The 27027-nt window shown below is 40.8% G+C and overlaps 1 protein-coding gene across 5 annotated transcripts in view; it reads right to left on the bottom strand.

The window, feature by feature from the left end:
• The window catches only part of ADAMTSL1 (ADAMTS like 1), a 466061-nt gene that overhangs the window by 48499 nt on the left and 390535 nt on the right, over positions 1-27027 (bottom strand). For all 5 annotated transcript variants that reach the window (XR_012761943.1, XM_075411537.1, XM_075411538.1 and 2 more), the window contains 3 exons: positions 9884-10094; positions 3322-3501; positions 1200-1353 (listed from right to left, as the gene is read on the bottom strand). Coding sequence is in view for 4 of the 5 variants with exons in the window: in XM_075411537.1 (XP_075267652.1) it covers positions 1200-1353; positions 3322-3501; positions 9884-10094 (545 nt within the window). In the remaining variant the exon portion in view is untranslated. The remainder of the gene's footprint in view (positions 1-1199; positions 1354-3321; positions 3502-9883; positions 10095-27027) is intronic.

Genomic DNA, 27027 nt, shown 5'->3' with positions numbered 1-27027 from the left:
ATTAGGCAGTAATGGGAGAAACTGGCCACTATCTGCTGAACATTAAGTTGGAGCTATCAAAATAACAAGGTTCACTTTTGGAATGCAAAAGTAGTTCTGCTCAAGGTACATGCAGAAACCTGAGAGCCAGGGACAAAAGCTTTATCGGAGGGAGAAAACTTGAGTGGAAATGTAGTTCCTGTTCTTAGAGTATGTTCTTAAATTGTTGCTTAATAAATACATTGAAAAGACAAGTGTTTACCATCAAAACCCTCAATAACAACACGATCTTGCAGCTCACAGTGGTGAGGAAGAGTGAAAGTGCTGCTACATCAGGGAGTAACATTAAGCAGAATGAAATTGTTTGGACCAGGCTTAAAAACATGGTAAACACTATTAAAGTGCCCTAGTTCAGTATGTCCTTCCAGTTTCCAGATCTCTATGACAGAGATCTTTGTTATGAAGCACTAGACAAAGCAGCTTAGGTATATTCTTCGTAAATGCCATGCAACATTCAGTCACAGCTTGGTTTCTGAATGTCAGATCTTCTTTTCTGCCTGACACACCCAACACATAGCATTTTCAGAGATCATAGCTTTAAGCTGAAGCTAGGCTAACGTTCAAATTTCTGTGTATTCAGTTGGCTTACTGCAAGCGAGGTATGGGCATACAGGGAGTCTACTGCTCTTGTGAAGGGCAACAACAAATGCATGAAATACCAACATAAAATACATCTAACTTCTGTTGCATGGTTCATTAGAAATCCCAGGTCATAAAGGGTTCTGGGTAACATAATGAAATAATACGTTTTTAAATGATCTTCACCAAAATCCCCTACCAACCATTTTCTTTGCAGCTGTTCTAGCAGAGCGTTTATTTGCAGCTGCCCTCAGGCTGCTGTGCTGTATCTCTGAGCTTGTACATTCCAGTTGTGAAATCTAGATCTAGATTTAGGTCAGAATTTTGAGCCAGTTCTTCCACAAACTAGTAGCTCCTTTCCAGCACATTGGCTCAAACCCAGCTCCAACAGAAAAATTTATAGCTCTCGTCCACTGACTTGTTCACAGAGCGAAAAACTCAGCAGCAGCAGCCACTCTGCAAGACTGAGTAACACGCACAAGAGAAGGTTACGGAACAGATGACAGCATGGATTTCTTAGTGAAGGGGGCTTTCCAAGCCCCCTTTCCCCAGACACTCCTAAACATCTCTTTCCCACTTACTTGCACAGGTGCCCAGTGCACAGGGCCTGATCAAGGATGAGAATGGCAAAGGTGGACACAGTGAGGAATTGATGATGACAAAACTCCCAGCTTTCAGCATCTTTCTGCAAATGGCATTGCGACTCTGGGTGCCCTCTCCACAGCTCACTGAGCACTAGGAAGAGAATGAGAAACATTAGGAACAAAGTGTATTAAGAGCAACAGGGTGCTCCTTGCCACACATCCCTCCCCCCATCACCTCCCATATCACCTCCCATACCCACATTGCATACTCATACCACAGTACAGATCAGTTACAGCTTTCAAAATGTCTGAGTGGAGTAGAGCAGAGCAGCACCTGGACATTCAGTTACGAGCAATGCAGGCACAGTAGGGAGATGAAATATCAGGTATTTTCTGTCCTCTGAGGCTTTGAATCTTCCCATGCTCGCTTTAACACTTTATTCTCTCAGACGGTGCCGCTTGTTTGAATGTTGCTATGCTACAGTACAACGCTTGTATTTGCACTTTGTTTCTGTATGTCTGTGTCTGCTGGCTGGAAAACCCCCTGTTAGTAGCCAAGAGCGGACCATACTGAGTTGCACTTCACAGGTGCATCCTGTTCTGCTAAAATCTGGCCTAAACTTATTCTTTGAGTTTTACAATTGCAGATCTATTAGAAATAATAAATGGGTGAGTGTTTCTGATACCAGTGAGTAACCTCAGCATGGTAGTTACCACACACGGCTTACACAAAAGAGTATAAACCCTCTAATACCAGACTGTGGTGCTCGATGCACAGGTCAGTATTGTTCAATGGAATTCAGCGTGCTTACTTTATTTCATTTCATATTTATATATACAGCATCACAGAAAGTGACAATTCCATTGCACTGTGACCCAGGCAGCAGTCTGTAAAGGTGCTGGAAAGTGGGTTGAGTGAGGTAAATTTGGTAGCACAAAGATACACATGCACTTCTGTCACATGTAGATGCACACATGAGGCAATGGGAAATGGAGATGAAGTAAGGGGGATAAAACACACTAAGGGTAACAAAAGTGAAAATGTGGAAGCCTTCAAGTGAAATGGGGAGGAGAGAGTGAAGTCAGATTTTATATTAGTAAGTGCCAGTATGCAGAAATGTGAGTTATACGGATGTCATCATAAACCATGTAGCAACTTCTTGTGAAGGAGGACAGATCAGGAATAGAATTTTCACCTTCACTGTCAGAATGGCTATATGTCTCCTGGCAGCAGACTTCATGAGAATATCCACTTATTTGAGTAAAATGTCAAGACAGATCAACATACAAATGGTGCAGGTGGGACAGCTCTGTGAGGTGCCCCGTGTTTCTTTCACAATTAAGGCAATTTTTACCTCCTTCCATGAAAGACAACTGGGAGAGCGGTGGCAAAGATTGCAAGATGGGGTGTGACTTTTGTGCTTACGGGCATTAAAATGTCAAATTTTATATTCATTTACACTGTCAAAAATATAAAGGAAATTTTTCTTAAGCCATATGGGGCCAGAAGGGAAGCCTGAGGAAGTGCAAGAGACTTCAGTAGAGTGAGTTTGTTTTGCCATTCCTAAACTGAAGGAAGGAAGTAGCTGGTTAACACTGTAAAAGCTGTGTCCTAGAATGAAAGAGGCTTGGTGTCTGTAATGATGTGCCTACAGCAGACAGCAGGAATGCCTCCCTTTTATTCTCTGGGTCGTAGGGAAAGGTTTGACTGGCCACCAGAGGAAAAGACTGTTGACATCAGAACAGCCAAGATTTGGGAAGAGAAAACAGTTAACTTAGGGCAATAAAGATAAATCTTCGTTGATGCCTTGAATGGACATAAGAAAGAGCATGGGAAAAGTCAGGGATTTATTGTTTTGAGCGTGACTTGTGTTTACACCAGAAGGGAGGTCTTGATGGTTTGGCTGGATGGCTAAACCACATCTCTGTAGGCAATCTCCAAAGAGGAACACTGAGCTAGTGATTACGTCCACTACCAGGATTATAAGGGCAGATTACAGCACAAAACAGGGCATGACATGCTTTATGCAGTCTGAACTCATTTGGCTCCTTTATCTCCAGTGACCAAGCAACTTCATTGCCAAGAACAGCACAATATTCATGCATACAAATAACATACCTGTGTCCAGTTGGAGAGAAGCCACTCATTGGGACAATCCTCATTCTTGCAGGCTTGCTGGGTAACTGGCCTTGGTGTGGAGCAGAAGGTTTCTGGCAGCTCTAGCAAGCTTCCATCTGCCAGGCGCTGCTTACAAAGTGTATCTCGCTTCTGGACACCACTGCCACACGTCTGCGAACACTGTGGGAGGTCAAGATCAGCTACATTACATCACACTTGCACCATCGCAACTTGCAGCACAAATTACTTGTGAATTTGAGTTGAAATCCACACTCAATTTTGGGCAAATAGAAAATATATTAAAAAAAATCTAGATGACAAAGCAGACTTCTTTTAAAAATGTAAAAAGTATTTTGGAAAGTGGAAGAAGCTTATTTTGTTAATATTTAGAAAAACTGCTTCAGTATTTCTGAAATGTTCTGTTTTCAGGCATTTGTACAAAAGACACATGAACAACAGTTCAGAACTGCAGTATGGAGATGGAAAAGTTGTCCTTTCCTGTAACCACCAACCAGAAAATGAGACACTTGCACAGGATGTGGAAGATCTACATGATCTACATTCCAATGTATCTGCCTGAGCTCTGACTGTGCTACTGACAGTGCCAGCGAGAGTGGAAAATTCTTCTCCAGCAGTAGATGATACAAGACCTTCATTTCTGGGATTTGATTATACATATTGCATAGTAGTAGCTATGAAAAAAATAGTTAGATTGAACCAAATATTTAAATTTAGTTTGTTAAAAAATGGTTTGTATTAACAAAAAAAAAAAAAAGAAAATTTGAGAGTATTGTAAATAAAAAATTCCCTAGTTTATCACTTTGTTTTTTCTTCCTTTTGTAATTTTCTCACCTCTTGTTTCTGACCTGCATGAGCTCTATTGCTAGTGCAGCTCAAAACATAATTGTCCAGCCCAAAATTCCTGTCCTTGAAGTCTTGCATTATGTAACTTTTCTGATTTTTAATTCAAGCAAAAGTTACGAATCAGCTACAATCTGGTGCTAGTGTCAGTAACTAGTTGATAAGGTTAATATAATAAACCATTAAATATCCATGCAACCCTCTTATATTTATGGCTGTCATGACAGCAGTGTGTACTCTTTCCAAAAGGTAAGGAGAAGGTTTATTTGAGTCAAAGTAAATTGGGATGAGCAATATCCAAAGAACCCACCTCCCTTCTCTCTTTAATGTAAATATCCCTCTCTGTATCTAATTTCTTGCCAAGCAGGGCAGGAAATTTTGAACAAGCACATTTAATAGCTTTCCCAAATCTTTTTTGTAAACTTGGTTGCTCAGCCTTTTTTTCTGAGGATCTTTTTCCTGAAGCTGGTAGCAGGCTCCCGATTGTCCTGTTCAGTCCAGCCAGCTCAATTCCTTTTTCACCTTCTCCTAGCAAAGAAGAGAGGGGAGCTTGCACTACACTGACATGACTACGAGTTGCTTATAGCTTGCAACATGGGAATCATGCCTAAGAAAAAAGAAAACGTATGAAGAAATATTAAAACTTAAGCAGTTAAAAAGGGACTGTTTTAGAAAAACTAGGAGTCATAAAAGCCCCTTCTCTCTTAGATAGAGAAAGCTGCACAAACTTTAATGCTAACCTGATTATATAAGATATACATTTTCCTGGAAAGGCAGAAAGGAAGTGCAGAAAGATATATTTATATTCAGTTTGGTTTGCTCACTAATGAGTAAAAAGAGCTTTTGTCCTACTTAGAATGTTGCAAAGCTCAAAGGCTTTCAAAAAATTGAACAAGTAAAACAATACTTTAGTTTTCAACAAAAGAGAACATTTATCAAGCCTTCATTTGAGGACAATTCATTCCCAAGGAGAGAGTAAATCAAGAAAAATACAATTAGAAGTATTATTTCAAGATTGCCTAAGGACTGTCATCATACACCAGAACCAAAATGGGTTAGGCACTGTATGAATAAAACAAAAGCACGTCCCTTCTGTCAGTCAGTCTAATCCCAGGAAGTGTCCTTGCCCTTCCATCACTACCAGATAAAAGAGTAAAACAAAACAGATATTTTCTCACTTCTTGCCTTTCAGTCACTTAAGTAACTTTGTCCCATGAAGAATAACTTGCTACTCAGCACCAAACTGTACTGCCTGGAGTGCCAGAGAGAGCCACATGCAGTAATGAGATTCCTCGTTGTCCACAGGAATGCTCTTCTAGGACAGTCCTGGATCACTGCACTGGAGCTGTGCCTGTACCTGTATTTCACCTCTGGAGCTTTCACTACCCTGGGGTTTTTGCTGATTTTTCTTTAGTGGAAGCTTCCAGCCCTCACATTATTCCAAGAAAGGGGATAATCAGTGACAGCAACATCTGCTTGTGTTTACAGGCAATACGAAACAGCAGTTTTTAGAGGATCCTCATTTGGACATACCCATCTGAAAAACGTGCTTTGTCTCTCTGCCATTCAGAAAGATCTCACAACAGCTTTACAACAGAGAAATCTGCTTGTACCACAGAGAGGTTTCACTTCCCCAACGCAAGTAGGTAAAACGTGGCTGTTTTTGAACTATGTCTCCACAGCTTTTGAGCAGAGCCAAGCGTGATATCTCCTGACATTCTTTTACAGGAGATCTGGGACTTTGCCGGAATACTAACTTCCCGAGCGGCATCTCCTCACATTGCTGCCTGATTATGCCTAGTTCAACAATCAAGTAAACATGACACAAGGCTGACATTAAATTCTGCCAGCTAGTCGTTCCTGGTTTTGTGCTGTCTTTTCCCATATGCTGGTGTAAGCATTTGTGTGGCTGCACAGTGAACCAGAGTGGAAAATTAATCTAGGCTAAAGCTAATTGTGTTTCTGGCTAGCTTTAACCAGGACCATTGCATGATTGCACAGCACTTCTGGAGAGATAAAGAAGTAGGCGCTGTAAGGGCAAGAAAGAGATCCCGCAGCAGCCATTTTCTCCTTTGGCAGAAGTGCTGGCATATGTCATCCTGAACTGCTGGTGGAACAGTGGCCTTGGCATCTCTCACAGCAGTTGTTGCTTTGTTATCTGTTCTGCTCATACAACAATCTACAGATTATCATTAACCCAAAGAATTGATGGTCACCATTAGAAGCAGAGAGGGAAAAGAGGCCATCTCTCTGCCTCAGCACATGTCTATGAGCATCTATGCACATGCATACAATGCACAGAATTCAGGCAAAATCACCATTTCCATTGTCTGGGAGACAGAGAAGCTGGTGTCTTCTCAAACTTGTGGAAAAAGGCAGTTAATAAAAAACACAGGGCTATCAACTGTCACTCAGCATCATAACTGCTACCAATTTGGTGCTGTAGCTGAATGTTTGAAGTGATGTCATTTTACGGCAAGTCCTGATTACAGAGACAGTTGAGGAAGGGGCTGTCCTACCCCTCAGCCCTCCCAGGTGGTTTAATTTTGCACTGACCTCTGCTTAAGGTGGTGGGACTACAGCAGTACAAGTTTTTTGCCTTACTCTCAAAAATTAATTCTCTGCTATGACTCTACAGTAAGATAAAGCATCTGCAAAGGAAGTAAATATTTTTCTCTTAGCAGCCCTTTCAGTTGTTTTCTAAGGCCTGACACATGAAGATTTATACAGGACTTTTTACAATATGCAGAAAAAATAGCTAGGAAAAATATTACCAGTTTTCCCATACTGACACTGTTGTCAAGCCATTGTTCTAATTATCTTTGGAGCAAGGCTAGCACCGAGCAGCTGAGAAAGAACGCTGGGACTGAGACTACAGTGCTTGCTCCGTAATAAAACAAAGGAGGATGAACATTTACTAATGGATGACTCCCATTTGGGTCTGCAGAGTAGATGTTTATAAGGGCCTTGTAAAAATGGAAGCTCATATTCACTTTCCTGCAGAAGCATGCTACTGAAAACAACATAAACATCCTAATGGATTTAGCTAAGAAACAGAACTATTTAAAAATAAATAGTCTTTAATCTGTAAAGGGATATTTAAAAAATTGCTTGGAATTTTACAGCACTGATAATTATTGTGTGTTTATCTGCCAGGAGCACTGGGGCTTCTAACGGCATTTAATTCAGACAACCCCTCCTTAACAAGCATAAAAGGACTTAGAAAAGAAAACATTGCTCATTGCAGTTTAAAACTTTTGTTTGTTTGTTTGCTTGAAAGTATTGTGAGAGAGTGCTCTGAAAAGCATGACGAACTCCACAGATGAGACCAAAGAAAAGGCTTCAAACCAGGCTGTATGGAGAACAGATGTTACCCTGTAGTGTCGGTGAAGTTTTAAAGGACTTTCCTTTGGGTGAGGAGGGCACCTTCCCGCAGGCCCCTCCGTCTCCCCATATGTGGGGAACCCTTTCGGGGATTTGGTGATAGGAGAGGTGTTGTGGGTCCCTTAATGCAAGGAAAAAAATCCTCCTGCAGGGTTTCTTCTCCTGGAGGTCTTCATGGCAGTTCTGCTGCATGGCTGGAGTTCACCTCCAGGAGAAGTCTTAGCAACTCACATCCTGTCCAAATGGTTTTTTCCCTCTCACATTGCAGGAGCCAAAAGATGTAACTATCCCTAAGTACAGCGCACTGGCCTGATGGTGTAGATTTTCACCTGGAGGTCACGAACGCGAAACCTGCGTGAGACTGAACTGCAAGACCTGGCTTTCCTACAGGGTGGAAATAACCGGAGAGGTTGGTGGTGCAAAGAAGCAAGACAGATGTCTTTAAAAAATGAAAGAGTGGAAATTCATTTTGATGGGTTAGGCCTTTGTTTTCTTGCACTATACTCATGTAAACAGAGACAGAAGACTATAGGTAAGAAAGTATTTTCTTTGTGCTGTTTTCTCCTGGTGAAAGGTAAGTACAGGAAATATTCCGTGCCCATGTAGGGAGGAGCTACATGCACAGCTGGACAACCTGCAAAGCCTGTGGAAGTAAGTAGAGAAGAGCTATAACGTGATCTTTGTTAAGCTGCAGCAATGATTTGCAGCACAGGTTCCCTTTCTCCACCCAGCCCAGAGAAGGCAGCAGCTAACACAAAAGGTGTGAACTGAGCAGTTTAATTTAAATCCTGATTAATATGCTTATTAAAGCCTTTATACTTAATCAAGCTCCCTCTTCCCTAAAATCTGCTACACCTTTCAAAAACACAGCACATTTGAGACCCTCCGAGCAGGTACAAAAATGGATAAAACATTACTTTAGCCAGGTGGAAATAAGCGTGGTTACACTGGTGAAATGTTCAAACATTAGCAAAAATACGCCTGGAAATTGCTCTAGCGGAAACTGTTTGGTACCATTCTAGGATGGCCTATAGCTAATGGTCATTATTAACAGAAAGTCAATTTTTCAGCATGGTGTAATGTACGTCTCTTCTGACTATTCAAAAAAACTCACATAACATTGCTTTCTGTAAGGACTGTGGCCAGTTATAAGATTTCAACGAGCATAGGCACTCCTTCTAGCATATACTGACTCTGAAATGCTTGACTTTGTCATATTATGCACTAGTAGAATACGATTTCCTATTTACAAACACAGGATTTATATATGACTACAGACTAGAAATATTCAAAGGTATAACCAAGAAAATACATGTGTGTGAATATCAGTAGACAAATTAAACAATGAAATATCACTGAATTGTTTTAAACATAGGACTAATGCCATAGGCTAGTGATCTAGCTTTGACAGAACATCAGGCTGGCATAGCTTTCTGTTACTGGGATGGCTGCCCAAACTCAGAGCCCTCCCATGAAGTACAGCTTCACAGACTTATCAGTTTCATTAGCTGAGTACATTAACATCTCCCCGGCTGTTAAGTAAAGAGCAAATTTTATAGATAGGGACTGGATGGGCATAAGTAAGCACCGTGCCAACTGCTCATAGTTTTCTCATAGGATGGAATGAATCTTTGCACTCAGCAGAAGTGAAGATTTAAACAGGGCTTTTGCTTGCACCTTCACCATGCAACAAATTTTCCCTTTACTTCTGACAACAGGGCAGGATCCTTTTTTCCTGTGTGGTATTGTATCCAACAGAAGCATCTTTAAGTCTTTTGAATTGCACAAGTGTTTTCATTTGCAACCAGATGGTAACAAATAAACTCATTTCACTTTGCTTTCCAAAGACAGAAAGTCTTGCACAGATCCATTGTGAAGACAGCGATTTTCAGCATTAGTGTAATAAGGCATCCATCTCCCAAAGGGAAGTGCCCAACATTCATATGTGACTCTGAAGGATGAGGAATGCTCCTTGCCCAAAACTGAATTATTATTTGAGAATATACAGAATACCAAACACATTTGAGATTCTCTCCTCCTTCACCCTTACAGCTTTGTATTCCTAGAAGCCTTGGCATTGCTAGCCCAAATCCACTCGCTACATCTGACCATCATATTCCAGATATTTTTGTCTGGAACCTATAGCCAGCTGTTAAGAGCTTTTTTAAAGAGCACAAAGTCATGTTTTTTCAGTTTTTTAATGGCTTGTCAAAATGATTAATGAATCCTCTTGAGGGGCTAAAGCAAAATGATGCATCAATAATGCATGTAAAGACCGCTTAGAGCAGTCATAAAATGATTACACATACTTTCTTACCTCTTGCCATTCTGTAGGATACCAGGAGGGTGGGCAGTCAAAGCGATTACAGGCTTGCACAAGGGATGGCTTAGGTTTATAGCACAATTCGTCTGCCAAAATCACGGTCTCGTTAGTCTCTCTTGATAGTAGATGAGAACAGAAGACATCACGTGTCTGCAATCCAACTCCACAGGTGAGACTGCAGGTGCTCCATTTTCCAATCTCCCATCTGTGAAGGGGTCAGGAGAGAAAACCTTAAGCACAGAATAAAGTCACCTGAATTTTTCTCTATTTATAATGACAGATGAAGTGAAAAAGCAGTAAATGAAAGGGAATTCTCCTTCTCTGATCACCACTGCCCTTCTTATACCTGCAGGATGAGGCTAAGAAGAGTATTCACTGTTCCTCTGTTCTTTTGATTTTTGTCAAAAGATCTTGAACTTGAAGTCTTTGGGACTCCTACAACATCATAGGAACATTTTTGTGTCCTAGATCAATAGGTGTTGGTGTGCAGGTGCTTGACCAATGTATTTCAAGACTGAATGGATTTAATTAGCTGGGTTTTTTTTCTGTCTTTAACAAAAAGGAGAAGTTATCAACGAAGTCCATCAAAGAAATGTATACAGTGAATAGCTGAGGAGGAATTTCTTCCAGAAGATTCAGCTGTGATGTTCCTGATGGAGTTTTTCTTGTTGTAGAGGTAGGGAGTGCTAAAGCCTTGAGAGATGCAATGGGAGAGCAGGGAGGTCCTCTTCAATCCCTGGGTGAACACCTGTCACTGAGTCAGCCCTCAATTGCACTAGCTACATAAATTCTGCACCAACAGGATTGTTGATGACTGAATTTCAGTGTTCATCACATTAAAACCAGATTTCTGTTGTCTGAGCTGTGCTGAATACAACCCCTAATTCTGTCAGCCATACGTAGAAAATTTTGTAAAATATCAGGTCTTCCACTCTTGCACTCTACTAGAAGACACTTCAGAGATATGCAGAAATGTGTGCACAAAAAAGTCCTATATTCAGAATAAGAACATAAGAAAATTGTCTTCCCATGAACTTTACACAAAACACTACACTGACCTGGACATACTCCCACATCCAAAATGAGAGTATGAGATCCAGATACTGCCTCTTTTTCTAATGCTGAAGAATTGCTTCCTTTCCTGCATGATGTTCTTGAAACTGATTGCTGGAGGAGTAAATAAAACATTCAGGACAAGGAAGGCTCAGAGAACCTGTCCTTGAATCACAGTATCACAGAATCACAGAATCACAGAATGGTAGGTGTTGGAAGGGACCTCTGTGGGTCATCTAGTCCAACCCTCCTGCCGAAGCAGGGTCACCTACAGCAGGCTGCACAGGACCTTTTCCAGGCAGATCTTGAATATCTCCAGAGAAGGAGACTCCACAACCTCCCTGGGAAGCCTGTTCCAGGGCTCCGTCACCCTCAGAGAGAAGAAGTTCTTCCTCACGTTCAGACGGAACTTACTCTGCTTCAGTTTGTGCCCATTGCCCCTTGTCCTGTCGCTGAGCACTACTGAAAAGAGCTTGGCCCCATCCTCCTGACACCCACCCTTCAGATATTTGTAAGTATATATTAGGTCCCCTCGCAGCCTTCTCTTCTTCAGGCTGAACAAGCCCAGCTCCCTCAGCCTCTCCTCGTAGCAGAGATGTTCCAGTCCTCTCACCATCCTTGTAGCCCTCCGTTGGACTCTCTCCAGTAGCTCTTCAACTTCCTTGAACTGGGGAGCCCAGAACTGGACAGACTACTCCAGATGAGGCCTCACCAGGGCAGTGTAGAGGGGAAGGAGAACCTCCCTCGACCTGCTGGCCACACTCTTCTTGATGCACCCCAGGATCCCACTGGCTTTCTTGGAAGCCAGGGCACACTGCTGGCTCATGGTTAACCTGTCGTCCACCAGGACACCCAGGTCCCTCTCCGCACAGCTGCTCTCCAGCAGGTCCACCCCAAGCCTGTACTGATGAATGGGGTTTTTCCTCCCCAGGTGCAGGACCCTGCATTTGCTTTTGTTGAACCTCATCAGGTTCCTCTCTGCCCAGCTTTCCAGCCTGTCCAGGTCATGCTGAATGGCAGCACAGCCTTCTTGTGTATCTACCACACCTCCCAGTTTGGTGTCATCAGCAAACTTGCTGAGGGTACATTCTAACTCTTCATCCAGGTCGTTGATGAAGAAGTTGAACAAGGCTGGGCCCAGTACTGACCCCTGGGGAACACCACTTGTTACCAGCCTCCAACTAGACTCAGCGCCACTGATGACAACCCTCTGAGCTCTACCATTCAGCCGGTTCTCAATCCACTTCACTGACCACTCATCCAGCCCACACTTCCTCAGCTTCCCTAGGAGGATGTTATGGGAGACAGTGTCAAAAGCCTTGCTGAAGTCTAGGTAGACAACATCCATGGCTCTCCCTTCGTCTACCCAGCCAGTCATGCCATCGTACAAAGCTATCAGATTGGTAAGGCATGATTTCCCCTCGGTGAATCCATGTTGACTACTCCTGATAACCTTCTTTTCCTCCACTTGCTTGTTGATGACCTCCAGGATAAGCTGCTCCACCACCTTTCCCAGGACGGAGGGGAGGCTGACTGGGCTGTAGTTCCCTGGGTCCTCCTTCTTGCCCTTTTTGAAGATTGGAGTGACACTGGCCTTTCTTCAGTCCTTGGGCACCTCTCCTGTCCTCCAGGACCTCTCAAAGATGATGGAGAGTGGCTCAGCAATGACATCCAGCAGCTCCCTGAGCACTCGTGGGTGCATTCCATCGGGGCCCATGGATTTGTGGACGTCCAGATTGCTTAAGCGATCCCTCACACAGTCCTCCTTGACCAAGGGAAAGTCGTCCTCTCTATAGGCTTCTTCTCTTACCTCCAGGGCCTGGGATTCCTGAGGGCCAGTCTTAGCACTGAAGACTGAAGCAAAGGTGGCATTCAGTAGCTCTGCCTTCTCTACATCCTCTGTCACCAGGACACCCACCTCATTCAGCAGCGGCCCCACATTGTCCCTAGCCTTCCGTTTGCTGCTGATGCAGTTGAAGAAGCCCTTCTTGTTGTTTTTGATATCCCTTGCTAGATTCAATTCCAGGTGGGCTTTGGCCTTCCTCATCGCATCCCTGCACGCTCTGACCACATTCCTGTACTCTTCCCAAGTGGCCTGCCCCTCTTTCCACATTCCATGGACCTTTCTCTTCCACCTGATCTCCGCTAGAAGCTCCTTGTTTAACCATGCAGGTCTCCTGCCTCCTTTGCTCGATTTCTTTCTCAGGGGGATGCACTGCTCCTGAGCATGAAGGAAGTGACGTTTAAAGAGCGACCAACACTCTTGGACCCCCCTGCCTTTGAGAGCCCTGGTCCATGGGATTCCTCCCAGTAGCTCCTTGAAGAGGGCAAAGTTAGCCCTCCTGAGGTCCAAGGTTTTGATCCTGCTTATTGCCCTGCTTCCTCCATGCAGGATCCTGAACTCGACCATTTCATGGTCACTGCAGTCGAGTCTACCTCCGACCTTCACATCCTCCACCAGTCCCTCCTTGCTTGTTAATACAAGGTCCAGCAGCGCGCCTTTCCTTGTTGGTTCCTCCACCACTTGCATCAGAAAGTTATCATCGATGCTCTGTAGGAACCTCCTGGATTGCGCCTGCCTAGCTGTATGGTCTTCCCAGCTGATGTCAGGGTGGTTGAAGTCCCCCATGAGAACCAGGGCCTGTGATTGTGAGGCTGCTTGCAGCTGCCTGTAGAAGGCCTCATCAATTTCCTCCTCCTGGTCAGGTGGCCTGTAGTACACACCCACCGTAATGTCACCCGTGTGAGCCTGTCCCTTAATTCTAACCCACAAGCTCTCAACTCGTTCGTCATTTGGCCCCAGGCCAAGCTCCATGCATTCCAGTTGCTCCCTCACATACAGAGCAACTCCATCACCTCTCCTTGTTGGCCTGTCTTTCCTAAAGAGTCTGTAGTCATCCATGACAACATGTCAGTCATGAGAGTTGTCCCACCACGTTCATCTGATGGCGACCAAGTTGTAGCCGTCCTGCTTTATAATGGCTTCCAGCTCCTCCTGTTTATTGCCCATGCTACGTGCATTGGTATAGACACACTTGAGCTGGGCTGTCAATCTCACCCCTGACCCTGGGTGAGGGTCTTTTTGAAGAAAGCATAACCAGTCAGAAACTAAAGAGATCAATTATGAAGAAAGACACCCTCAGGCTTCAGGAAGGATGGAGACAGACAATGAAGGAAAGTTATGAAACACGTCAGCAGCATGAAGCAGGATATGTGGAAGAAGCAGAGGAAAAACACTAAACAGTCTGAGACTGTCAGTCAGTGGAAACTGCTCAGCGCATTTAAAATGCATCGTGTTAGTAAATACATTGTGGAAATAATCATTCAAGGTGCCATCCTACAGTCACAGAATAATTCTAACTTCTCTATTTATTTTATAAAGTTGTTTTGAGCATTTGTTCCCTCCCTCGCAGCAACATCCATAACAGATTTAAACAGCTAGCAGGTAAAAAGTATTTTTTGCTCCCTAGATGATAACGCTGATGGACCAAAAAGCCACATTGCTCTCCTTCTGTGCTCCATCGTTTGATGACATTCTCTGATTTTATAACAGGACAGGATATGTCCTTAGCATCACTGTAAGCATTAATGACACTATAGTTCTCTTTTAGACAACAGCCTTTGTTCTGTTAGTAGCAATGACAAAAATGTATTTAACCATTTCTAACAATGAACATATCTTGGATACTGAATTAGAAGTCGCCATGGTCACTTTCCAGGCCCTAATCCACAGAAGGCCACTAAAACCTGATACATGTACCAGGAGCTATTTAGCAGTGGACTAGGAGTGACATCTGGCAGCAAGTTAAGCGAATCTGGAGTATGTTCTCCATATGAATGATCTTTGGGGAGAGGTCTTCCCAGATTTTCCCATAAAATTGTCAGTCAGAATTAATGTGGATATCAGCTACCCTTCAGTTTTGGCACAATCTAAAATAAGATATTTGAGTAGGTGCTGAAAAGAAAGTGTTTTTGTATTTCAGAATCTATTTTGATACATGTTTAGTTGCCAGAGTTACTTTTATTCAAGTGACAGTAATAGCAGTTGCCTTCAGCAGCTCATTGTTTTTTATTGGTATAAGTGCATAATGTTTCTGTTGGCCGTTCCCATCTCAGTGGCTAGTAGGCCACATAAAGTCTTTGGAGATCTTGGCTTGTGCAGAAGTGGGTGTCTGTTTCTTCTTCCAGAAAGAAATACGGTGTTTCAGTAAAGAGAAAGGATTTGTTCTACCAATGTTTGAAACTTCTGTTGCAGGTTGCATCTCTTGCCCTACCCGTAACATTGGTTTATTCATAATTCTTTCCAGCTGCTTTAAACAGGAGATTCCTTAGAGGTCTTCAGGAAATCTGAGGTCAGATTTTCTCTTACCCTTGTACTTTCATAGTCCCCAGTGACTTTTTTGGGCTTTCATAGATACAAAGTAAAGAATGTAGAGTAGAGCAGAGATGCGCAAGTGGAGTAGGTATGTGCAAGTAGCTAAACCCATAAATGATACATATTACTGACAGAATTTCAAAGTGCTAAAACACACAGAGTGATGACCTTATGGACTAGAGTAGAATAGAATAGAATAGAATAGAATAGAATAGAATAGAATAGAATAGAATAGAATAGAATAGAATAGAATAGAATAGAATAGAATAGAATAGAATAGAATCACTGGGTTGTAGAATTTTTTTATAATAGCTAAAGGTGCTTCCAACACCTTGAACTAACATTAACGTACTAAATTTACAATTTAGTGTCTAAACTACTTGTACTGTTGGAGATAATAATAATTTTTTTTCTTAAAAATACTGCTTTTCTGTTGTAACACAGTTTTACCCTTACTGTAGAGTGTTATGTGATGCTAAATGAAATAATTCCTGTCTTGTTTCATGTGGTCTTTATCTGTGCATTTTTTTGTCTCTTTTTTCTTTTGGGTGTTTTGGCCATATTGAACTGATTCTTCCAGTGTGTATAGCATACAAAAAAGAATAATGCCATCATGTCCTGCATGCATCTGACAATATCTGAATAAAAATTCAAGTAGGAAATAATCCTATACTTAAAAAGGTGAATATGGTAGTTACATGATCAAGCTAAGGGAATCTTGTGCAAGCCAAACTGGCATCTTTGTGAGCTGACCATGGTTGTTGTTAAGGTACAGACTTCAGGAAAAATCTACAATGCTTGCTATTTTATAGCCCAGCTGAAAGTCATGGGTTTGGTACTTCCTGTATTTCTTCCCAGAGCCCGATGAAGAAATTGTATGGGTTTGGTCCGAATCATTCTTTTTATCCCTCCTTCTTTCTCCTCCACTAGTGCCAAAAGCTATACTAATATGTAGCAACACAGAAACAACATCTTTTCAGCCTTTTTTTACAGCACGACTTTGACACATCTGTGCCCCTAAACCCCTGGCTTGTCCTAACTCTAGGTCTATCAGTTCATCAGTGGTCTGTCTCAATCTCCTAAATACTGAAGTATTGGTTAGGTTCTTAAGCAAAAACTAGACTTTCAGAATATTTCAGCTACTGTACTTCATAAAAAACAGCATTCAAAAGGTTTTCATCCTCTGCAGAGGCTGACATACATAAGATACATTGAATATTTGAACTGATTGAAGAAAAACTGTATTAAAACAAAACTATAGAGACATTTAGAGACGGTTAACAGAGAGAAATATGACAGGAAAAAGGCAATTCATAGGGCTGGATGTGTTGAAATGGATATGTGTATATTAGTGATGCAAGTATTAGAAACGTATATGTGCAAATTTTTCAAAAGAATACAAGTAAAAAAAAGTTTCTACTCGAAATGTACAGGGAGCAGAGGATGGTCCCAAAATACAGCTTATTTCAAATATCATCACAAATTCAAAATACAAAACTGATCACAGAAACTTTTCACTTTCCAAGTGAACAATCTTCTGGTTCCAGCAGACTGTTGTGATGCCTTAGTAGTGTTTTTTAGAGCTGATGAGGCATATGGAGGCATACAATGCATGTGAAGACAGGCAAACTAAGTAGTGAACCAGATCTGACTGTTCGAGGCAATGGTTTTCCTTTAGGTTTTCTTGTACAGAATGCTAAGAGTGTGGTCTAAAAACTGGACATAAATTCATGTAAAGCGCAACCAACCAGAGCACTAAATTTCTTGCACTTCCAGGAATTACAAAGTAGCAAAGTAAACTAGGCAGATTTTAAACGGCAGTTTAAAAGAGTAAACGGGCAGATTTTATGAACAGGAAAACTCCAGTTAAGAAATATAACAGTCAGTTCATATGTTGAAACTGTAATATACTATTAATTTTATGAACTGTAGTTGTAATTTCTAAAGGGTCAATGAGAAACTGTAATTTTCTGGAACATTCTTATTAAATAAGTTAGGATCGACTAAGCAGTACTTATGCATGTGCTTAACTTGAGGTAAATAAGCAGTTTCTACAATTAATAATGGACAGTACATTTTAAAATCTGATATTTGCAGCTCCCTTGAATAAAAGAAAGAGAAAATTGTGAAGATTCAGTTGCCAAAAAAAGGCCCAATTATCTGGAAATCTTGATTTCAATCACAGTACAATTATTCTGTATCATTAATAAAGGTCTAAAAACTTTAGAGTTAGAACATCAGAGCTCTCAAAAAGCAGCTTAACCATGCTATTTCTAATAAGTGAAATTATCTTGACACAGTTAAAAAAATCTTGCCTATGAACCCTAAATTAAACTTTATCATCTTCTACTTTAATGAGTTTCAAGTTTTGCAAGGGCCCATATATTTCATTAGAATATAGCCTGGACATTTGTGATCAACTCAAAATTGTTTAAAAGGAAAAGAAAAAATGCTTCTAATAATAACATAACATAAACATGAACTTCTAAATAGTTCTATACATTTAATATTAGTTAGAATTGAACTTTCCCTCTTTCTTCTGACAGAACAAAAACATCAATGTCAAATTGTGCTCAAGCAGTTCAGGTGAAGAACTGAAGGATCAAGTGAGCAGGATCTTGTTCCTGGCTCGTCACTGAACTCCAGAGATGACTGAGACTGGAACTGCTGAAACATAGGCTAGCCTTTGAGTATGTGAATATGCCCTCTGAGACCAATGGGAAGACTCAAGTGCTGGGCTGGATCATGCTCTTCTCCCACGTATGTCTCAACTTCACATTTACTAAATCTTAACAAAACTTTTTTTTTTTTTTTTTTTCTCTTGAGCTTCGTCCCTGTGGTCTGCTTAGTTTGTGGCCATACAGCAGGGATGATCTCTTACTCTGTCTTTATCTAGTGCTTAGCACAATGGGGCTCTCAGCTTTAGAGAAGCCTCTAGGCATCACCATGTTACAAGTAACAACAGGGACTGTTGCCTCAGTTTTGAAATGCCCCTCTTATTGCTACAAGAACTGTAGCCCACACAATAATTTTGCTAGCTGGGTAGACCAGAATGTGGCACCAGCTAGTAAGCAGCTACTCACGGCAGGAGAAGCTGCTAGAATTACAGTGGTTGCCCCAGTGGAGCCACCAGCCTTTAGAACAAAGCACTTTTGCACCCTGATAGTCAGGCTTGAAAAAGTAAATTATGTAGGTTGATTTTGAAAAACGTATATTCTTGAGCCAAAACACTATGGAGCCAACAGCTTTGGATCAGTCCCTGTATGCACAGTATATATGGCAAAACCCAAAGCATTCTAAGCTGTTAGGTGTTAGGTGTAAAGAATATTTTCTAGAGATATATGATTTCATCTTGACAGAATGCCTTCAAACACTGCCAAGAAAATTGAACGCTGCACAGGAAAAGTAAACACTGTTCTACACGAAGACCTCCCAAACGAGTTCTAAAAAAATGAAATTATTGTCATTTTTGTGTGGCTAAACCATATGAGAGTGATACAAAAGAACTCTTCTTATTTCTGAAATAAACATTCATCAGAGGAGAGAGATTTGCCTGGAATCGTCTCACTCAACACCTGACACCTGCCTCTATAGAGACTTTCCTCAGTGCACAAGGGCTGGGTGGCAGCTGTGTATTAGGCGCATGCAACACACTGAGTAGATCACCTGCTATGTCAATACTGGCTTCCTCTTGTCCCCTGTCAACCTGTGTGTCCTCTATTGGATCGTGCAGACTGAGAGGTCTACTCAGAGCCCACACATCTCCTCACTTCCTTTTCTGTTATCAATCTGGAGCTGTGTTTGTGGTGAATCTTCCCTTTTCACAGGTGTGAAAGGCTTTCTTGAGGGTCCTTTAGCAGATATATCTCGGGTTCAGTCAGTATCCTCAGTGTTAGGTCATAAATACCATCCAGAATGTGATCTTAAACTTAGGACAGCAGAGAGAGTTACTGTCAATCCTGTTTGGGTAGCATACTTTTCCGCAGAGAAGGTACAGGATTGAGATAAGGTCTCCCAAGTCAGCTCCTGTCTTTGTAATCAAATTAGTCCCAAAGGAAGGGGCGTAAACGTAAGAATTTAACTACAACTAATTTTGCATTCAGCTGTTAAATCACTCACAGTAATATCAGACTCCTGCTTGAAATGGATTGTGAGAGCTAAGACTTCCATCAAGGTGTTTAAACATGGATCTAACTCTCTAGGAAGTGATCTCCTATGGTTCAGTTCATGTTAGACAGAACGTTATGAATGCATGTACAATGTACACATGTCTCAGAGGAAAACTGAGATTTAATGAAGTTTTTAAAAAATAAATACTCGATTAAGAAATAAAAATGAAAAGGCAAAGTACTTTTAAATTAGTAGCAGCAGAAAAATAATTCATGCTTAGCTGTTGTTCAGTGCCAGCCTGACAAAAGCTGTTGTTCAGTGTAACCAATGCGACAAGGAAGCTGAACAGGCAGGGAAGGTTTCAGGGGATTGTGGTGCACAAGGGAGAGTGAGGTGCTTTTCTTCATGAAGTGTCTTCCTTGCAAGTGAAGGGAATCCATTAGAGAGATGCCTACACAGTCAACAGATGCAAGCAGATCAAAGGCTCAAAGAGAGTGCTCTGGGAGCTGACAGAAGTGGCCTGCATTCACTCTGTAGAGTCATCAGTATCAATGAATATTGCAGCCCATTATAGCTGAACGTGGCGGGGAGCCAATATTTATATAACAAAGCCAAACAGAGGAAAATAGAGCAGGAACTCAAAAAAAGTCAGAGAAGAACAGAGGGTTAAAGGAGTATGCAGCAACTTTACAAACGGCAGTTTTGGTTGTTGGAGTAAATTTCTGACATGATTCAAGCAATGTATATGTGGTTCCTTAGAGTAAGAAAGTCTTGCTGTCCCTTGAGCTGAAGGCAGAGAACATCAACCATTAGGGCAGGTCAGAAAAGAGGGTTTGTGTTTTTCTGCCAACACTTTGAGCAGTGGGAGGTTGTCTAGTGGGTATTTCAGCGGACTACTGCAGATGAAGAACGCATGAACCACAGAGAAACATGAAAGGACAACTTCAAGTAAGGGAACAGGTTTGGCAGAGAACTGGTTTGAAAGATGAGCAGACATACTGGCTACTGAAAAGTACCTCACAAGAGACTTTTACTCTGTATGCTAACTTCAGGATTAAGACAAATGATAGCAATGCCTGTCTTTGATATAGCTACTCAGATCAGATTAAGCTTGATAGACAAATGAGTACCAGTTTTAATCTCAAATTAAATCTGGGCTCATGCTTAAAGCAGAAACTTCTTACAAGTAGGTTGTTCGGTATTTTATGTGAGATACAATAAAGATAGATCCTTGGTAGCCCCTTTCAAAAATGAAGATAGGAAACAATTGAGGAATAGGCTAAATTTGTGTAAAGGTGGAAAGCCGATTAAGAAGTAATATAGGCAGGTTTGAGGAATAGGACAGAAATCGCATGAATTGCATTTGTGATGGGAGGGGGCAGAAACTGAATGCGGAGTGCAGGGACGAACACCCAGTTTGGGAACTACAGTGGAGTGGGAGAATAGCGCTTGCCCTAAACCTACACTGAAGCAATGCAAAAACCACAAGAACCACTGATTTATGAAATAAATTGTGCGCCTCTGTCTATGAAGCGCTCTCATGTGGTTCTTCTGAAACAAGTAGAGGGACAGTTTAACACCCTGTTGCCCATGAGAGAGCTGCTTTATGTCAAAGAGTCCCTAGCTCTTTTCACGCTGGTGCTCTTCGTGCTGGACTGGTCTTACAAGCCTATACCTTTTCTTAGGACTAACTTTATGCCACAGGGAAAATGCTGAAAAACAGCTGTTCCTAAAGGAGAAATCAACAAACTTACAGACACTAGAAAACAAAGAAAGAAAAACTTCAGCAGGTGAGAAAGACATGCAATGAACTGATTATTTGTAATCCGAAATATCTTCTAAAATTAAGCATTTTAAAAATGAGATCATTGAAAATGCATGTAGGTGGAATGCAAAGAATACACAAAAGACCTGATTTCACAACCTGTAAGATCAATATTCATGAACATGTGATTTTATCCCACAGAGCAACAAGACTCTCCCAAAAACTAAGGATGTCTTTGCTGAAACAGTCAGTGCAGGAGATGTCACTGAATTGGACAGAAAAAGAAAACACATTAATGAATGAAACAGTGTTCAGATAACAGTGAGTCTGCTTAAGTAACTGTCTAGCACGTTCAAGTTTTATAAGAAGTACTGCCACAAAACCAACAGATAAGATGAGCTTCTTGCTGACCTGTCTGGCAGCATTACAGGGGTAGTATTTTTATTAGGACGAACTGTTCCCAAAAAGTTTCACCAGTGCAGAAGGTACAAACACACTGTTTCTCAAAATCAGGCATACAAGTTTTTTCTCTAGCTTTTTAGCAGAGGGAGGGGAGAATAGTTGAACTTGAGCATGTGTATATATATATATACACGGCACTATGACTGAACTTGGGAAACTCCCAGTGCCTGCTTATGCTGGAGTTCCCTTCAATGGCCTTCTTGCAACACACAGTAAGACAGTGCAAGAATTTTGTTCCAAAGGTGCATCCAGATTCAATATTTCCTCTTTACTTTCCCCTTTGAGATTCTGAAACAGTGACTGATAATTTATTTAGTAACTCATTCACTCTTCTGCAATTAAAGATGTTTTTCCTCATATTGACATGCAGAGATCCAAACACGCAGGAGCTCTTCACACAGAATGAGTAGGATCTAAACTCGTATTACACCCATAAATCACAAGAACAATCATGATAAAGTATTCAGATTCATGGAAGTATCAGCCAAGATCTGCTTCTGACTCAAAAAATGCATGGAAGGAAAAGTTGTTATATTCAAAGTGATGGTGTCAGAAAAGTTGCCATGTATATAGGCAAACTTGTGGTAAAACACTTTATACTTAAATCCAAATAGTTTGATTAATATATGTTTGTGTGGACAATCCACAGACTACAGAATGGTGACTTAATACTCTTCTCCCTTAACTTTCCCTGAATGAGAAACTGGATTATTGAAGAAAATTACTTTAGGCAGTACAGTTTGCTTCCTCATGGGAAGGGGAATGAACCTGTCTGATGTATCTGAACACCTTTGTTCAGCTCACGAACCATGACAGTGTGACTATTATATTTATAAAAAAAAAAAAGAAACCCCAAACCTCATCCAATATAGTTATAACAATAAAAATCTGTGGATCTATCGAGAGGTAATTAAATGCATTGCTGTTCACCTCTGTGTGAGTGGTTCAAGACTTTCCCAAGGCTGTGAATGACTAAGATCTACTAACAGCTGGTTACAGTGTAGAGTAGATAAGCTTAGTCACATTTCTAATGGGTAACTGCACACAACAAACTCTGCTCCATCAGTGAGACCTTCAATGCTTAACAATGTTAGCAGAGAGGACAGAGGAGTGGAGGTCACCTAACGAGAGATGGAAATTTTCATGAACGCAGATAGGAGGACTTGCTGTATTTCTGCAGACGTGACACACCTACCTGGCAGATACAGCACTCTAATCAATCTGGCTCCTTCCACAGGTACTTAATTCACTCCAAGTTGAAGGGAAATGAAGACACTTCATTTATTTAAGGTGTGAATCTTTCTGATGTGTATGGTACAAAACTGTACAATATATTTTCAGAAGTTAGGACCACATTTTTATTCTTCTTTTACATACCTTACCATCCACAATGGTTTATTGGTTTGGAAGTATTGGGTGTTCCTCAGACTACTGCTATAATCAGTTACTTCAGCAGTACTGTAAGTGGAAGAGACAATGGTGCTCTTCATTTCACCCCTTTTTAAAGGAAGTGATGATGCAAAGTAAATCGATCATTTATTTATAAGAGCCTGTAGCTTATTTCACAGGTAAATGCTGCAGTGAAAAATTTAATCCTGGCTACAAAACATTTGACTTAACTTCGTATGTGACACAATAGCAAAGACATGCTTTTTATAGTCACTGATGGGAAAGCTTCCTTTTGGGACTGATATACTGCTGTTGAGGCAGTAAATTAATACTAAAGAAAACTGAGAATAAATTTTGAGAAAAAAAAAGAAATAGAAGTTAATGTAGTAAGTGCTGAAGTGAGAGCATATTTGTTCAAAATACTGGAAAATATCAAATGGCAGTGAATGTTTATTTCTGGTTAGCACAGGCATTAGAGAAGCATGGAGAGAAGTAGACTGTGTTAAGGTGACTAAACCCAGGAAATTAACAGTGCCAGGAAAAAAAGAACAGAAATTGTCCTCTGCAGAAGGATGACTTTAAGCTCATACTGATCACAAACTAAGCTATGGAAAACCTGTGGTAGGGCGTGGTGAGATTGTTTCAACACAAGGGTGTATTAACTTCGTGAAACTTGTGATCTGGAGATTTGTATAGAGGAAAATAATCTATCTACATATATAAGATTCGGAATAAGAAGTATGATTTACCATTCTTTGAAGTAAGAAGGAAATATGGTATAAGTTATTAAAAAAATTACTTACAATTGCGCTCTAATATTTTATGACCCTAGTAGTCTGAATGGAATATAAGCCAAAATGGAGGAAAATGTCTATGAAATCCTCTCTAATGAAGGAATCACCATAACATTTATAAAAGCAAAATGGCTGGGAAAGAGGTCTGAAATTTTAAGCTAGAAGAGCTGGAGGCAGGCTGTGACAGAGACTCCTGAGCTGCTCCACTGAACCTGGAAACTTGCAAGCCGCTTTGCTTCGCATTTATGTGTGACATCCACGGCTGAAAAGGACCAGTTGCTATGGGTCCCCTTTGTGACTTCACTGTAACTGCTGTTGAATGTCATGGAGCATGCAGTTACTGCCCCACCGCAGGCAACACGTTCAGCGAGAATGTGGAAACGTGGCTTGTCAGACACATCTTGGACAATTTCTTAACAAAAAGAAAGTTGGCTCTCCCAGCCAGCTCCCCCACTTCAATACTGAGCATGACATCATATGGTATCGAATATCCCATTTGGCTAGTTTGGGTCAGCCCTCCCAGTGTCTTTTGAAAATTAACCCTATCCCAGCCAAATCCAGGACAGGCACAAATAGACAGTAACACCATCATTGCCTCATTAATGCTAATTCTAACTTAGACCTCTGAGAAAAGACTGCAACAAAACAAGAAACGGTATGTCCTTCCAGTAAGGCTATACGGCAGTGTCAATAGACATAATGACTTGTAAATCTTTTTACCTTTTTTGTGAACTAGATGCTCTAATATTTCACCAGAGCCATGCAATACACGTATGCATTGACACCCTCCAACACACAGAGGTCACCTTGAATGGATTACAGAAATCTCTGGCCCTTCCATGCATGCTGAAATTATTTCAGACTGTTGATGGGAGTATATCTTCAACTAAGTCTGACCTAACAGCAACCTAATTCCTGATGTCTCTAAATGAATCGAAAAACATGTTGATCTTTTTCTCGTTTGTAGTTTGACTTCATTTGGTAAATGAATTAGAGCAAAACAGATGGACAATACTGCATTCATCAAATAAATATTGAAGTAATAACAGGTAATTCATTGTACAAACACAAAACAAACAGATGCAGGGGAAAAAAAAGATGAAAAGGAAGAGAAAAAGAAGATATTGTGCAATGAGTTAGACTCCAGCCTAACTCAGACTATCTTCACCCGTCAGTCAGGTATCAGGCCCACTCGCAAGGTTTCCTATCTTATCTTGCTAACAACAGAGTCCTGAAGGAATAAAGGGAGAGTATTGGGGTGAAATCATGTGCTATTCCTAGAGCTGCCTGCTTTTTCTTCACTGTTTTTTTTGTTTTTTTTTTTTTTTTTTTTTTAGCATTCAGCTGTCCTTTGTTGTACAGGAATAAAAGTTCAGTTTTGAAAATATGCAAGAACAAAGCTGTAGAAATTGCCTGGAATTTCCTCCATTTTCAGCCATCTGGCTTTCATTGCTTTGCTTCACTTTCCCCTCCTCCATACATGTTTACCAAATCTTTTCAACACACATTGACCAAGCTATTGAGAAGTTGTAATTTATAACACAGTTACAACATTCTCTTTCACCCCTTTGGTAGAGTTTGTTGGATCATCACCAGCTGCTGATGCTGTTGCTGTTATAAACAAGAGCAATTATATCTGATTAGATGATGACTGCCCCTGTACTTTGGGCTGTGGAGGCTGAGGAAAAGACACATTTTGGACACGAGACATTTTGTTGTTGAAAACAGTAAAGCTGATATTGAAACAGGGTTTTTCTGATTGTTGTTAAAGTAATTTAGAACACAAACACAGCAATTAGCAAAACTGGGTGATCTGCCCTTTCATTTTTTGAGCTTAGAGAAGAAACTTCTAGACATTGAACAGATATTCTGCATTTACTTCTGGGAAGACTGTGCTCTGCTCAAGTACTGATTTGTAATTCTGGAATTGATATAGCTCGATTGACAGAAATTAAGTAACTGAATGACTGAATTAAAATGGTCGTGGTCTTCATTCCTCTTTTTCTTGGAGAAAGCATACTGGGTCTCCCAGTACATCAGAATGGACTATATCCTTTTTATAGAAATACCAAACAAGGGTATACCAAGCTAATGATATGAAATTTTACTCGGTACCCACTGTGTTGAAAATTGGTTATTAGCTTCCAGCTTACCAATCAGCTCCACATAGTTTCACTTTTTCTTAGTTCATGCAAAATAGGAATTTTTTTCATACTGTTTTACAGGAGAAAAGGAACTGGGCTCTTTTTCTGCTATTGTTCTTGAAGCCTAAGCAAAAACTCTCAACAAAATCTGAAACCACAGGAAACTCAGCTGTTCTGGGATTTGAATATGGATGAAATCCTCCAATTTTGTATGCAGCTCTTCCTGGTTCTTCTTTCTTCTGTAAGAATTTTAAGCATGAGATTTTGCTGAGTTCATACAGCTGTGAATAAGTGAAGACAGATTTCAGTGGTTTAGTTTTTCTGTGTTTCTTCAGTAGACTCAGATTAGTAATGTACTAAGATATTTAGCCAGAATTTCAATGGAAATTATAAAGCTCTGTCAGCTGTTATACAAGCACCATGACTTTTCAGTGTTCTCATAAATCTGAAGTATTGCTAGTATTTTCTAGTTTTTAACATATTTTCTTCCAGGAGAGACCAGAGCAATTAAGAATTGAAGATGATGACACCACAAACTAATTTCAAAGTGAAGGATTAAGTAAGTAATAAAGTCTTCTAGTGAGTAATGAAGTCTTCTAGTCTACCCACATTTATTCTCAGTATGGAGCAAAAAGAACAGCAACAGTAAAGATCCCTTTAGTGTAATTCTTCTTAAGTGTCGGAAAAGTATGATGAAACAAAACCAGAATGAAACTACTCTTCACTGACTACTCCTGCAATATCTGTCTTGAAGTGTATGCCTTCTGACTCTCCAGAAAGGCTGACTCGATTCTGTGGTTCAGTGCTTTTATTTATCTGTATTAAACCAGCTATACCAACTATTGACCAGGAGAGGCTTACACAACTAACCCTTTGAGAAGCTACGAAGAATGCCACAGGTAATCAAGAGTGCCTGCTGCAGAAACAACACTGAGCTTGGAAATTCTAATTTTTAAATGTTCTCCCTCTTAAGGTAAGCAAGATCGTGGACAGTGTTAAATTCTAGATATACACATTAAATTCTAAGCATGCTGGGCTGCTTCGGT

Source organism: Opisthocomus hoazin, chromosome Z, assembly GCF_030867145.1.
Source record: "Opisthocomus hoazin isolate bOpiHoa1 chromosome Z, bOpiHoa1.hap1, whole genome shotgun sequence".
Taxonomy (NCBI): domain Eukaryota; kingdom Metazoa; phylum Chordata; class Aves; order Opisthocomiformes; family Opisthocomidae; genus Opisthocomus; species Opisthocomus hoazin.
The sequence above is the reverse complement of the archived record's forward strand: the minus strand, read 5'-3'. Positions and strand labels throughout refer to the sequence as shown.